This window comes from Pristiophorus japonicus, chromosome Y, assembly GCF_044704955.1.
Source record: "Pristiophorus japonicus isolate sPriJap1 chromosome Y, sPriJap1.hap1, whole genome shotgun sequence".
Taxonomy (NCBI): Eukaryota; Metazoa; Chordata; class Chondrichthyes; family Pristiophoridae; genus Pristiophorus; species Pristiophorus japonicus.
This window is the reverse complement of record NC_092011.1, coordinates 40,353,731-40,365,688: the sequence shown is the minus strand read 5'-3', so window position 1 is coordinate 40,365,688 and position 11,958 is coordinate 40,353,731. Positions and strand designations below refer to the sequence as shown.

The window sequence follows — 11,958 nt, the reverse complement described above, 5'->3', positions numbered from 1 at the left end:
GTGTCTAGGTTTGTACACATGTGTGTCCATTTTGTGATGCATGTCTGTGTTGTCGACTTCTGTATACGTGTGTGTATCTAAGATCGTACATCTGTGTATCTCGTTCAGTATTTATTTTTATTTTTTGGTACGGGTCTGGTTTCTTCTTGGCGTGTCTCTCATTTTGAGTTCATTTATGCTTGGGTTTTGATTAGTGTTTTGTACTTGGCTACTGTCAAATACGTATAGAGTTGTATACGTATTTAATTTTTGTGCGTGTTTCTTTGTGCGTTTCCAGTTCTTTGTCTGTTTCTAGTTAATTCTGTTTCTAGTTATTTGTGTTCCTAGTTATTTGTGTGTCATAAGAAACAGGACCAGGAGTGGGCCCCTCGGCCCCTCGAGCCTGCTCCGCCATTTAATACGATCATGGCTGATCCGATCATGGACTCAGCTCCACTTCCCTGCCCGCTCCCCATAACCCTTCACTCCCTTGAATCTCAAAAATCTGTCCATCTCCACCTTAAATATATTCAATGTCCCAGCCTCCACAGCTCTCTGGGGCAGAGAATTCCACAGATTTACAACCCTCTGAGAGAAGAAATTCTTCCTCATCTCAGTTTTAAATGGGCGGCCCCTTATTCTGAGACCATGCCCCCTAGTTCTAGTCTCCCCCATCAGTGGGAACATCCTCTCTGCATCCACCTTATCCAGCCAACTCATTAAGTTATATGTTTCGATAAGATCACCTCTCATTCTTCTGAATTCCAATGAGTAGAGGCCCAACCTACTCAACCTATCTTCATAAGTCAACCCCCTCATCCCCAGAATAAACCGAGTGAGCCTTCTCTGAACTGCCTCCAAAGCAAGTATATCCTTTTGTAAATACAGAAACCAAAACTGCACGCAGTACTCCAGGTGTGGCCTCACCAATACCCTGTATAACTGTTGCAAGACTTCTCAGCTTTTATACTCCATCCCCTTTGCAATAAAGGCCAAAATACCATTGGCCTTCCTGATCACTTGCTGTACCAGCATTCTATCCTTTTGTATTTCATGCACAAGGACCCCCAGGTCCCGCTGTACTGCGGCACTTTGCAATCTTTCCCCATTTAAATCATAATTTGCTTTTCTATTCTTTCTGTCAAAGTGAATAACCTCACATTTTCCCACATTATACTCCATCTGCCAAATGTTTGCCCACTCACTTAGTCTGTCTATATCCCTTTGCAGATTTTTTGTGTCCTCCTCACAATTTGCTTTCCCACCCATCTTTGTATCACCAGCAAACTTGGCTACATTACACTCAGTCCCTTCATTCAAGTCATTAATATAGTCCCTAGTTAATTGCGTGTTCCTAGTTATTTGTGTGCCCCTATTTTATTGTGTGTTCCTAGTTAATTATGTTTCTATCTATTTGTGTTTCTGGTTATTAGTGTTCCTAGTTATTTGAGTTTCTAGTTAATTGTGTTCCTAGTTATTTGAGTTTCCAGTGAATTCTGTTTCTAATTAATTATGTTCCTAGTTATTAGTGTTCCTAGTTATTTGAGTTTCTAGTTAATTGTGTTCCTAGTTATTTGAGTTTCTAGTGAATTATGTTTCTAATTAATTGTGTTCCAATTTATTAGTGCTCCTAGTTACTTGAGTTTCTAGTTAATTGTGTTGCTAATTATTTGAATGTCTAGTTAATTGTGTTTCTAGTTATTTGTGTACTGGGTTAATTCTGTTTCTAGATCTTTGTCTGTTCCTAGTTAATTATATTTCTAGTTCATTGTGTGCTCCAATTATTTGTATTTCCAGTTAATTGTGTTACTAGTGAATTGTGTTTCTAGTTACTTGAGTTTCTAGTTAATTGTGCTTCCAGTGAATTATGTTTCTAATTAATTGTGTTTCTAGTTATTAGTGTTCCTAGTTATTTGAGTTTTACTTATTTACGTTGCGAGTTATTTGTGTACTGAGTTAATTCTGTTTCTAGATCTTTGTCTGTTCTTAGTTAATTATGTTTCTAGTTCATTGTGTGTTCCAATTATTTGTATTTCTAGTTAACTGTGTTAATAATAAATTGTGTTTCTAGTTATTTGAGTTGCTAGTTAATTGTGCTTCTGGTTAATTATGTTTCCAGTTTGTTTATTTGCGGATCTGATTCTGTAGCACATTGCCCGAATATTTTCACGTGCCTACTTTTTTCTAATTTGTGTCTAGTTTGTGTGTGTGTGTGGAGGATGTATTTGGGTTTTTAATTTGCGGTTGTGCGCGCAGTTTTTTCTGTCTCTCTGTATTTGATCTGGTTAGCACGCCTGTATCTAGTTTGTGTGCCTGTGTGTGTCTGTGAGTCTAGTTTCTTTCTCTGAGTGTCTGATTGTGTTTGGGGTTGTGTTCAACACACAATATGGCTATTTCAACGCCCCCCCCCCCATCCCCCTTCCGCCACTCACCCCTCCCCGTTGTCTTACTCTTGACCGCAACGATACTAATGCAAGATTGGGGGGCGAGGGCGGTGGGGGGGCGGTGTTGTACAAACGGGGAGGTGAGATGTAACAAGACTTCGTTAGTGAATCAAAGGATACTCTCTCTCTCTCTCGCTCTCTGTCTCTCTTTGCCGACAGAGCCCTAAAATGCAAATTGATTCTAAGTCCCCCAACAGCCGTGGAAATTGAGTTCAAAGGATGGCGGTCACGTTCATTGGAGAGAGAGAGAGAGAAAGACAGAGAGAGAGAGAGAGAGGGGAACCGGGGTCCCATGCCTGTAACGACAGAGCTGAGCATCCCTCAATCACACCCAAGTTCAAACCTCTGATCTCAATCGGGTTTTTCTTTGGTCTTGCTGACACCGCCGGCGGCTGCTCTGGGTTGAGTGAAAATTAGTTTTTATTTTTAAATTCCCATTTGTCTTTATCCTCGCTACATTAATCTCGGAATTCGCGATGTTGCTGTGTGCTGGAGAACTGGCGAGAGCGTTTCCCCCCCCCCCCCCCCACCCCGTTCCCTCTCTCTCTCTGTCTCTCTCTCTCTCTCTGCATCCCTCCCCACTCAATGTCCCTGCGATAATTCTACTCTCAGAATATCTCTTCGCCTCCCCTCAATCTTTCCCATGTGTTTTCATTTTTAGCTGAATTTATATATGTGCAAATCTGCAATGATCCAGTCACTTTCATTTTATTTAACAACTGTCTCTTTTAATTAAAATGCACAATATATATATATATATAGTAACACTTCTATATCTGTGTGTGTAATATATATATATATTTATATTTATTAAAAAACATTGAATCGTTTGCATATGTGTGTGCCATATGTATATATACATATAAATGTTAGAGTTACTTATATATGTGTGAATGTGATATCTATATTTATATATAAATTATGGAATTACTTATATATGTGTGTGTAATATATATATATTTATATATAAATTATGGAATCACAAATATGTGTGCGTTTGCAATATATATATATATACAAATTATTGAATCACATATATGTATATATATATAAATGATTGAATCACTTATATATGTGTGTGTAATCATATATATATTTATATATAAATTATAGAATCACTTATATATGTGTGTGCGCGCAGTATATATATATAAATTATTGAAATACTTATATATATGTGATTCAATCATTTATATATAGATATATATATAATTACACACACACATATAAGTGATTCAATCATTTATATATATATATATATATGAGTGTGTAATATATATATATATTTATACATAAATGATTGAATCACATATATATGTGTGTGCAGTATATATATATAAATTATTGAAATGCTTACATGTGTGTGTGTAATTATATATATATTTATATATAAATTATTGAATCACATATATGTGCGTGTGCAATATATATATAAATGATTGAATCACTTATATATATGTGTGTGTGATAAAAAAAAATATATATTTATATATAAATTAATGAATCACTTATATATGAGTGTATGCAATATATATGTATATTTCTATAAATTATTGAATCACATATATGTGTATGCATTTTATATATAAATATTACACACACATATGTCTTTGTCTGTATCAAGGAGAAGAGGGGAGGAGGAAGGCTTGTGGTGGGAGTGGGGTTGTTCATATCGCTAGATTTTGGCAATGTAGCTGTGTGTGTGTGTGTGTGTGTCTGTGTGTGTGTGTGTGTCTTGAAGACATAATGTGTGGTCTGTGTGCCTGTGTGTGTGTGTGTGTGTGTGTGTCTTGAGGACATAATGTGCGTGTGTCTGTCTGTCTGTTTGTGTCTTCAGGACATAGTGTGTGTGTGTGTGTGTGTGTGTGTCTGTGTGTGTGTGTGTGTCTTCAGGACATAATATGTGCGTCTGTGTGTGCACGTCTTGAGGACATAATGTGTGTGTCTCTGTCTGTGTGTGTGTCTTCAGGACATAATATGTGCGTCTGTGTGTGTGTGTGTGTGTGTCTTGAGGACATAATGTGTGTGTCTCTGTCTGTGTGTGTGTCGTCAGGGCATAATATGCGTGCCTGTGTGTGTGTGTGTGTGCGTGTTGAGGTCTCGGTTGCAATGTCCCGCTCTCTGCACCCCCCCCCCCCCCGAAAGCCAAGTTGAATCGCCAGTGAAACGGGGGGAGGGGGGGGGGAATAACACAGACTCCTTTCCACTTAAGATTATTTATCCTCCCTCCATCCCACACACTTTATCGGCACCGAAAAGCCAACTAATTCTACCCCCTCTCACCCACCACCTCCCTTCCTTCTTTGCACGGGAACTCCAATATTTAGTTTTAGGGGAAGATGGGCTCAATTTACAAAGAAACGCCGACCAAGTTCCCTTTATGCGCCGGTCGATTCCCTGTACTTACAGTCAGGGAGCACCAGTAGCCGAAATTAATCCAGAACTAGCAACATTTGGGTTGTTGAAGATCACACGTTATGTGGGGGAGGTGAAATGTGCACTCAAAGCTTTAATTATTACCGAGTTGAGAGAGAGATGGGCGGATATCAAAACAATTATTTATCTCTCTCACCCCATCCAAAAAATAATAATAAACCCAGTCTCTTTGACTCCAGAAAAAAAGAGTCTGTTTCAAAGCCACATAGCCTCTCTCGGCAATGTGCTCTTTTTCCAGTCGAGTCTTGCTGATTGTCTACACGTGAATCTGAACTTGATATAATTTCTTGTTCAGGGGCAGTCCGGAGCGTTCGGCACCAAGGCAGTGGCTTGCAACATAAAAACACAGACGCAAGCTTGATCACATCACCAAATGTTGAGTGCGTTTCCAATCTCGAATAATCCCTCTCACTTTCGTTGTATTTTCCCAATTTGTCTCCTTTTAAATAAAAATTATACATGTATATAGATAAATAAAATCATTGAATCACTTATTGAAATTAAATAACAATATCAAATTCACCCTTGAGCGACCTTAGCTTCCTAGACAAGGTTATAGAGCCGTTTTAGTGTGTTGTTAAATTCTAACGCAGGGTATACGAGATGTAGGGACATTGGGGGTTTATAGAGACGGGCAAGGGTGTATTGGGGCCAATTAATATATATGATTCGGCGGCGGCGGCAGCATAATACAGACTGCTCCGAATTCAATAATAGTATAGAAATCGATCAACCTTCTAAAATCAAATCTGAAAAGAGATTTAGACACGGGCAGAATGAGAGATGGGCACGGTACTCCATACACACACACACACACACACACATTTCAAAGTCTTCTCCCTGTGTCTGTCTCTCTCTGGCTCTTCCTCTCTGTCTGTCTCTCTCTCCCCCTCCCCTCTCTCTGTCTCTCCCTCTCTATAGGTCTCTGTCTCTCTCCCTGTCTGCCTCTGTCTCTGTCCGTGTCTTCCTCTCTGTCTGCCTCTGCCTCTCTCCCTCTCTCTGTCTGTCTCTGCCTCTCTCCGTCTCTTCCTCTTTTTCTGTCTCTGTCAGTCCACCCCCCCCCCCTCTCCCTCTCTATCTGTCTCTGTCTCTCTGTCTGTCTCTCTCCCTCTCTATCTCTGCCTCTCTCCCTCTCTTTCACTCTCTGTCTATGTCTCTCTCTCTCTCTCTCTCTCTCGGTATTTCTGTCTCTGTCTCTCTCATCTCCCTCCCTCTCTCTATACATATATATATATATCCCCGTCTCTCTCCCTCTCTCCCTGTCTGTCTCTATCTGTCTCTCCCTCTCTCTTTCTGTCTATGTACGTCTGTCTCTCTCTCTCTCTCTCTCTCTCTTTCTGTCTCTCTCTTTCTGTCTCTGCCTGTCTGTGTGTGTGTCCCTCTCTCTGTCGCTCTCTCTGTCACTCTCCCTCTGTCTATCTCTCTCGTTCTCTCTCTCTCCCTCAGTCCCTCTCTCTCCTCATTCGAGCTATATACACAGACACAGTAATACCCGGTCATTGTAAATAATTACCCACCTAGCTCCATAAATCTGTAACACTCCCATCTACACACGCCTTCCTAGAATGAAGACTTGATAAAAAAAAACACACTAGATTGTAATATTATTTATTCCAGCTCTCTTTAAACCGAGAGTGTGGTTTGCACTCGCCGAATAAGTGACCCCGTTTCTACAAGGGTCGTGTTTTTATGACGGGTCCGAAAGTTAAATTAAGGAGATATATATATATATATAACCGGGCCGAATAATTCAGGATTTTGACAGGAGTTTGACACCGTGGCTTGAAATTCTCTCCAGTTTGATTCTTTTCTTATTTTGCTGAAGCCCAGCAGGATGAAGGGATGTGATATCACCGCTCTCACAGTTTTCCAGATTCGTTATGTGCTCAACTTTAAGTATGGTCCTCGCCAGCTGTGTCTCGTTCCATTGTACTTGTCTAAGAAGGGTAGGCAAAGTACCGCCAGCCACCGTCCCTTCCTACCTCAAAACAAATCCTAAAACATGATTAAAACACTCCACCCCTTCGCAGATTTTATTTTAGTATTAATTGCATATATTTTATTGACAATGTGTGAGAAAGATTTGCATTGCTCAATCATAATCCAATTTCTATCTACGACGCACTTACTTTGCTTTTAAGAAAAGTGATGGATTTTTTTTGGGGGGCCGGGTAATTTTGGTTATTTTTTTAATATTCACAAAGGTTGCATTTTTCGCCCTGTTATTTTTCTTTGCCCCTCCCGGCTCTCCTGCACCATTGAGTCGCTCGAGTTCCTTTGTAACGTTGCACGCGTTCAGTGTTGCATAAGCTAGTTCAGGAGGGGGGGAAATCGGTTGTACAAAATGCAACTGCGCCCTTTTATATTCACGCTTGATTGTGTCTGTGTGCTTGTGGAGTGCATCAAATACTAAGTGCACACTCCGCCTGAGAGGTGGCATCGAACGGATCTTGTGTGTATAAAACAACAACCAAAAAATGGTTGTCAAATGTTATGTATTTTGCTCTCTCTCTCTTTCTCTTCCCTTCATATCTATTGAACTCGCCAGCGATGCCTCTCTGTCTCTCTCGGTATATCTGTACTTATACCTATTCAGAGCTTCGAAGCTTTTAAGTTCCTCTCTTGGCTTCGGCGAGACTTTTGCCTTTTAAGAACTTTTGATTGGAGAAGCAATCGTTTAATCGGTCGATTTTAAGATTATTTGGGCGCTCTCTCTCGTATCCGTGTTTGTCAAATTCTTTCAAATATGTTTTAAGCAGAAATAGAGAATTGTTGCGATAGATCCTCTGGTAGAGAAAAAAAACTGACCAATTTATCATATTATGAAGAGTGTTTAATGTTGAAGAAAGCATTGTGATAGAATTTTTGTTTATAACTTAGATTAGATTACACAGGGAGAAATTGGCCACTGTTAAATGAGTATTATGAGGAATGTTTAATGCGTTATTAGTTTAGTACATACGGTAGAAAAGGTTAGAATATATTACCCACCTTTTGCACTCCATCTCATTCTACCAAAAATAGACAGGAACCCCTCGGTACATTTCAGAATATTTAATTCCATCTTCAGTCGCTAACAGTCCACTCAAATAGCTCCTGCTAAACTTCTTGGCATCTTGTTATATCCAGCACAGGTTGTCTCGAAGCTGCAATCAGACGCTCACACAAACCACCCCTTCAGCCCAACTTCAGAAGAAAAAAAACCTTCAAATAAATACAAAACCGCAGTGAGAGATTTTAGGTAACTTTATTCAGTGTTATACTTGATATAATATCGACGCAGCTCACCCCGAACAAGCCGGCAGAGATACGCTAGCAAAACAACTTTCAATAAGAATTACTCCAGTCTGTGATATCAGCCGTGGTGTAGAATGAGAGGGAAAAATTCTTATGAAACATTATACAAAATAGCCATAGTTTTGTTTTGGGAAATCGCTGATAGAGCAGATTAATATCAAAAACACAAAGCGAGAGTAGAAAAATTCCGATCCATTAGAATTGTCAAATTTTGCTGAAGATTACTATATTTTGGGGGAAGGAGAGTAAAGTGGGTGGACGTGGTCAGTTGAAAATAGTTATCAGAAGAGACGATCAATCCAACTTTCGCTTTGGAAGTGGAAAATATTAGGAGGAGATGTACACACACACACACACACAAAGGCGATTATCTCATCTCTACCCCGGAGCCTTGGCCAGAACAGCCAAGTAAGCCATATCGGATTGCTATTAAAAAAATGAAAAATCGTTTGATAACTTTTTGGTCAAATATTAGCCAGAAATGCGCGCATCGAATGCATTCCTGAGCATTTAAAAAATCCAATGCCCTCGCCCATATAATAAATATTTAACAAGCTTTGAACTATGTTTATGAATATTTATTAACTTATCGACTCAACGAAATCACTTGAGTTCTGCGCAGGAATATATATCTACATACACAAACACACACACAGAAATATTACAAAATATGCTGGGTTTATTTACTTTTGAATGTAATTTATGTATCATATTTTATATATAAAGATAAATAAATTATATATATATTTGTCAACGTGTAAGTAACACTTTTTAGTTTAATTTGGAAATAGTTGAAATTATGAGTGGAGGGAACCTGATTGAAGAATGTACTTAAAAAGACACAGAGAGAGCAGTTGAAGAAGTTATTAGAGAGAGAGAGCAGGATTAATTTAAATGTTCATTCTGCTAAGTTTGTTGTTGGAGACTTAGCTTCTCACTCCACCCAACAACCCCCCCACTCTTCTTTGAACCCCAGATTTTTTTTAATATATATATCTGCCTGTGCAAAGCTACCTTAAGTGCGTGGGGTTTTGATAGATTGCAAATATCCACTTAACATCACGTGTGCCGGAATGGGCTAAAACGTCATTTTGATTTTAAGTAAGATTTTTTTTTCGCGTGTGTATGTGTGTGTGTGTGTGTGTATTGTTGTTGGTCTTGCCTTGCCTGGGTGTCTGAAACATCCTGGAGAAGAAGAGAGAGAGAGAGAGAGTGAGAGAGAGAGAGAGAGAGAAAGAGAGAGGGGGTGGGAGGGAGGGAGGGAGGTGGGAGAGGGAGGGGGGGGCGTTGGGGGGAGAGAGAGAGAAACATGTTTAACTCTATGAACGTCGGCAATCTCTGTTCGCAAGCGCGGAAGGACAGAACGCTGGAGCTGACGGAGAGGGCGCCGAACATGTACCTACCCAGCTGTACCTACTACATGCCCGAATTCGGTGCTGTCCCCTCGTTCTTACCGCAGGCTCCGAGCAGGCAAATCACGTACCCTTACGCGGCCAATCTCTCCCAGGTGCAGGCGGTTCGAGATGCGGCGTACGGGCTGGAAGCACCGACCAAGTGGCACCAGCGGCCGAACTTCCCTTACTCGGCCGAGGATTTGATGCACCGGGATTGTCTGGCGTCGGCACCTCCCGCTCCCCCTCCGCCTCCGCCTGCACCCCAGCCGGCGCCCTCGCTGAGCGACGGAGCGTACAGCCCGCACCACCATCATCACCAGCATCGCCACAGTAGCGCCGCTGGTCACCATAATCACCACCATCACCCGCACCACCCGCACTCCGCCTCCGCCTTTTACTGCAAGAACGGGGTGCTCCCCCAAGCTTTCGACCGCTTCTTCGACACGGCGTACAGCGGAGGCGCCGGCGCGGCGAACGACGCCGCCGCCGCCGCCGCCGAAACTTGCCCTCGGAAAGTTGAGCCAGGAAAATCGCCCGGCGCTGCAGCGGCGCCCGGAGCCGGCGATCAACTGGCGGCAGCGGCCGCGCCGGCGGAGGAGTCGGTCCATTCGGCCAACTCGGCGGAAAAGTGCAGCGGAAATTCGAGTAGGTAGTTGCGTGTTATGTGTGTGCGTGTGTGAGAGAGAGAGAGAGAGACTGTGTGTGTGTGAAAGAAACTGGAAGGGATTGTGTCTGCACTGGCGTTGAGCGCTTTTTATGTGAAGTTTTATAAGCGTTTCAGAGATGTTTATAGAAAGCGTCTTTCACTCCCCGGTATTTTTATGAGCGGGTAAGATGACTTGAGAATGGAGGGTTGGAACAAGAGAGAGAGAGAGGGAGACTGCAAGCAGGCGCATAATTTGTGTAAAATTTTACAGACTGTGTGATTCAACCATCTTTGATGGGAGTGAATTGTTCGAAAGGCGTTTTGTGTGTGTGTGTGTGTTTGTGTTAAATTTCTCTCCCTCTCTCTGTGTAATTTTAAAACCAAACCTCCTTATATTTAAATCTGAAAACACTTGGTTTAAAAGCAGTGCAGTTTGGGGAAGGGTGTTCGATGGGAGAGGGAACCATAAAAAATGTTCATTGTTGACAATGTGCGCCAGCTCTTGAAAAATGTAAAATTAAAAAATAGGGATTTGTCGCTGCCTCGATTTTATTTATATATATATATATCTTTTTTTTTGTGTGTGTGTGTGTGTTTTTTTGTGTTATTTTGTGTATGTGTGTGTGTGTTTTAACAGACGGCCCACGAACACGGAAGAAAAGATGCCCTTATACCAAATTTCAGATTCGGGAGCTGGAGCGAGAATTTTTCTTCAATGTCTACATTAACAAAGAGAAGCGGTTGCAATTGTCCAGAATGTTAAACCTCAGCGATCGGCAAGTCAAAATCTGGTTTCAAAACCGGAGGATGAAAGAAAAAAAACTGAACCGAGACCGGCTGCAATATTTCTCTGGGAACCCGCTGCTGTGACATTTACAATTCTACCAGAATATCTACCCAAAGGTTTTTTCGAGCGAGACTGAGAGAAAATATAAGGCGTTTCATACCCTCTCCCTTCTCCCTACCCCAACCCCTTCTTATCCCTCCTCTCTGGGAGGAAGGGAAGACTGTTTCTAATATTTTTGCTTTAGCAGGAGACATTTAAGAAATACTGTGTCGAAGATTTAATCTAATTTGTGTCGCATTTTTTTAAAATCAATATCTGTAACGTTTATTTAACACGGACTGATGTGTGCTATTATATATGTGTGTGTGTGTGTGGGAATACATTGATTATTTAATAATGATCTCAAACTTATTCTGACTTGATTGCAAAAACACGTGAAAGAATTGTGTGTGTTTAAGCCATGTTTGCTTTTAATATTTGTTTTTTTTTAAGCTTATTTCAATCTCCCCGTCCTTATTTCTTTGGTGATTCGCTCTGAAAGTTAGCTATGCTTAGCCCGGGGCCGGATTTCCTCCCCACACACACACACACACACACACCAACACACAAAACACAGTCGAATCTAAAATTGCTTCGGGGGAATAGTTCGTGGGGGATTGACTGACACGTTATGTGATTTGTCTGAACACTTGGCCGATGAATTATTCTTTTTCTGTCCCGTGTTCTGCTATATTTTCGGTTCATTTGTGTGTGTGCGTGTGTGTGAATGTGTATGTGAGAGCGAGTGTGAGTGTGTGTGTGTGTTGTGTATGTTAAAACACTTTTTTTTACCTTCGTTTATAACTTATTAGTTTCGTTCATCATTACACACAGACACACACACACACACAGAAACAAAGCGACAGAAAAATAACCCAGCCCAGGTAGTTTATGTTGTATTCCACTGTGAACCGTCATTATCAGTTACATTTTTGC

General features: G+C 41.0%; 1 protein-coding gene across 1 annotated transcript; it reads left to right on the top strand.

The window, feature by feature from the left end:
• The first annotated feature begins 9,465 nt into the window (after positions 1-9,465).
• On the top strand, positions 9,466-11,250 carry LOC139241101 (homeobox protein Hox-C11a-like). The gene is made up of 2 exons (XM_070869789.1): positions 9,466-10,195; positions 10,834-11,250. The coding sequence occupies exons 1-2, from the start codon at positions 9,466-9,468 to the stop codon at positions 11,064-11,066; spliced, it is 963 nt and encodes a 320-aa protein (XP_070725890.1). The 3' UTR covers positions 11,067-11,250.
• Positions 11,251-11,958: the final 708 nt, after the last annotated feature.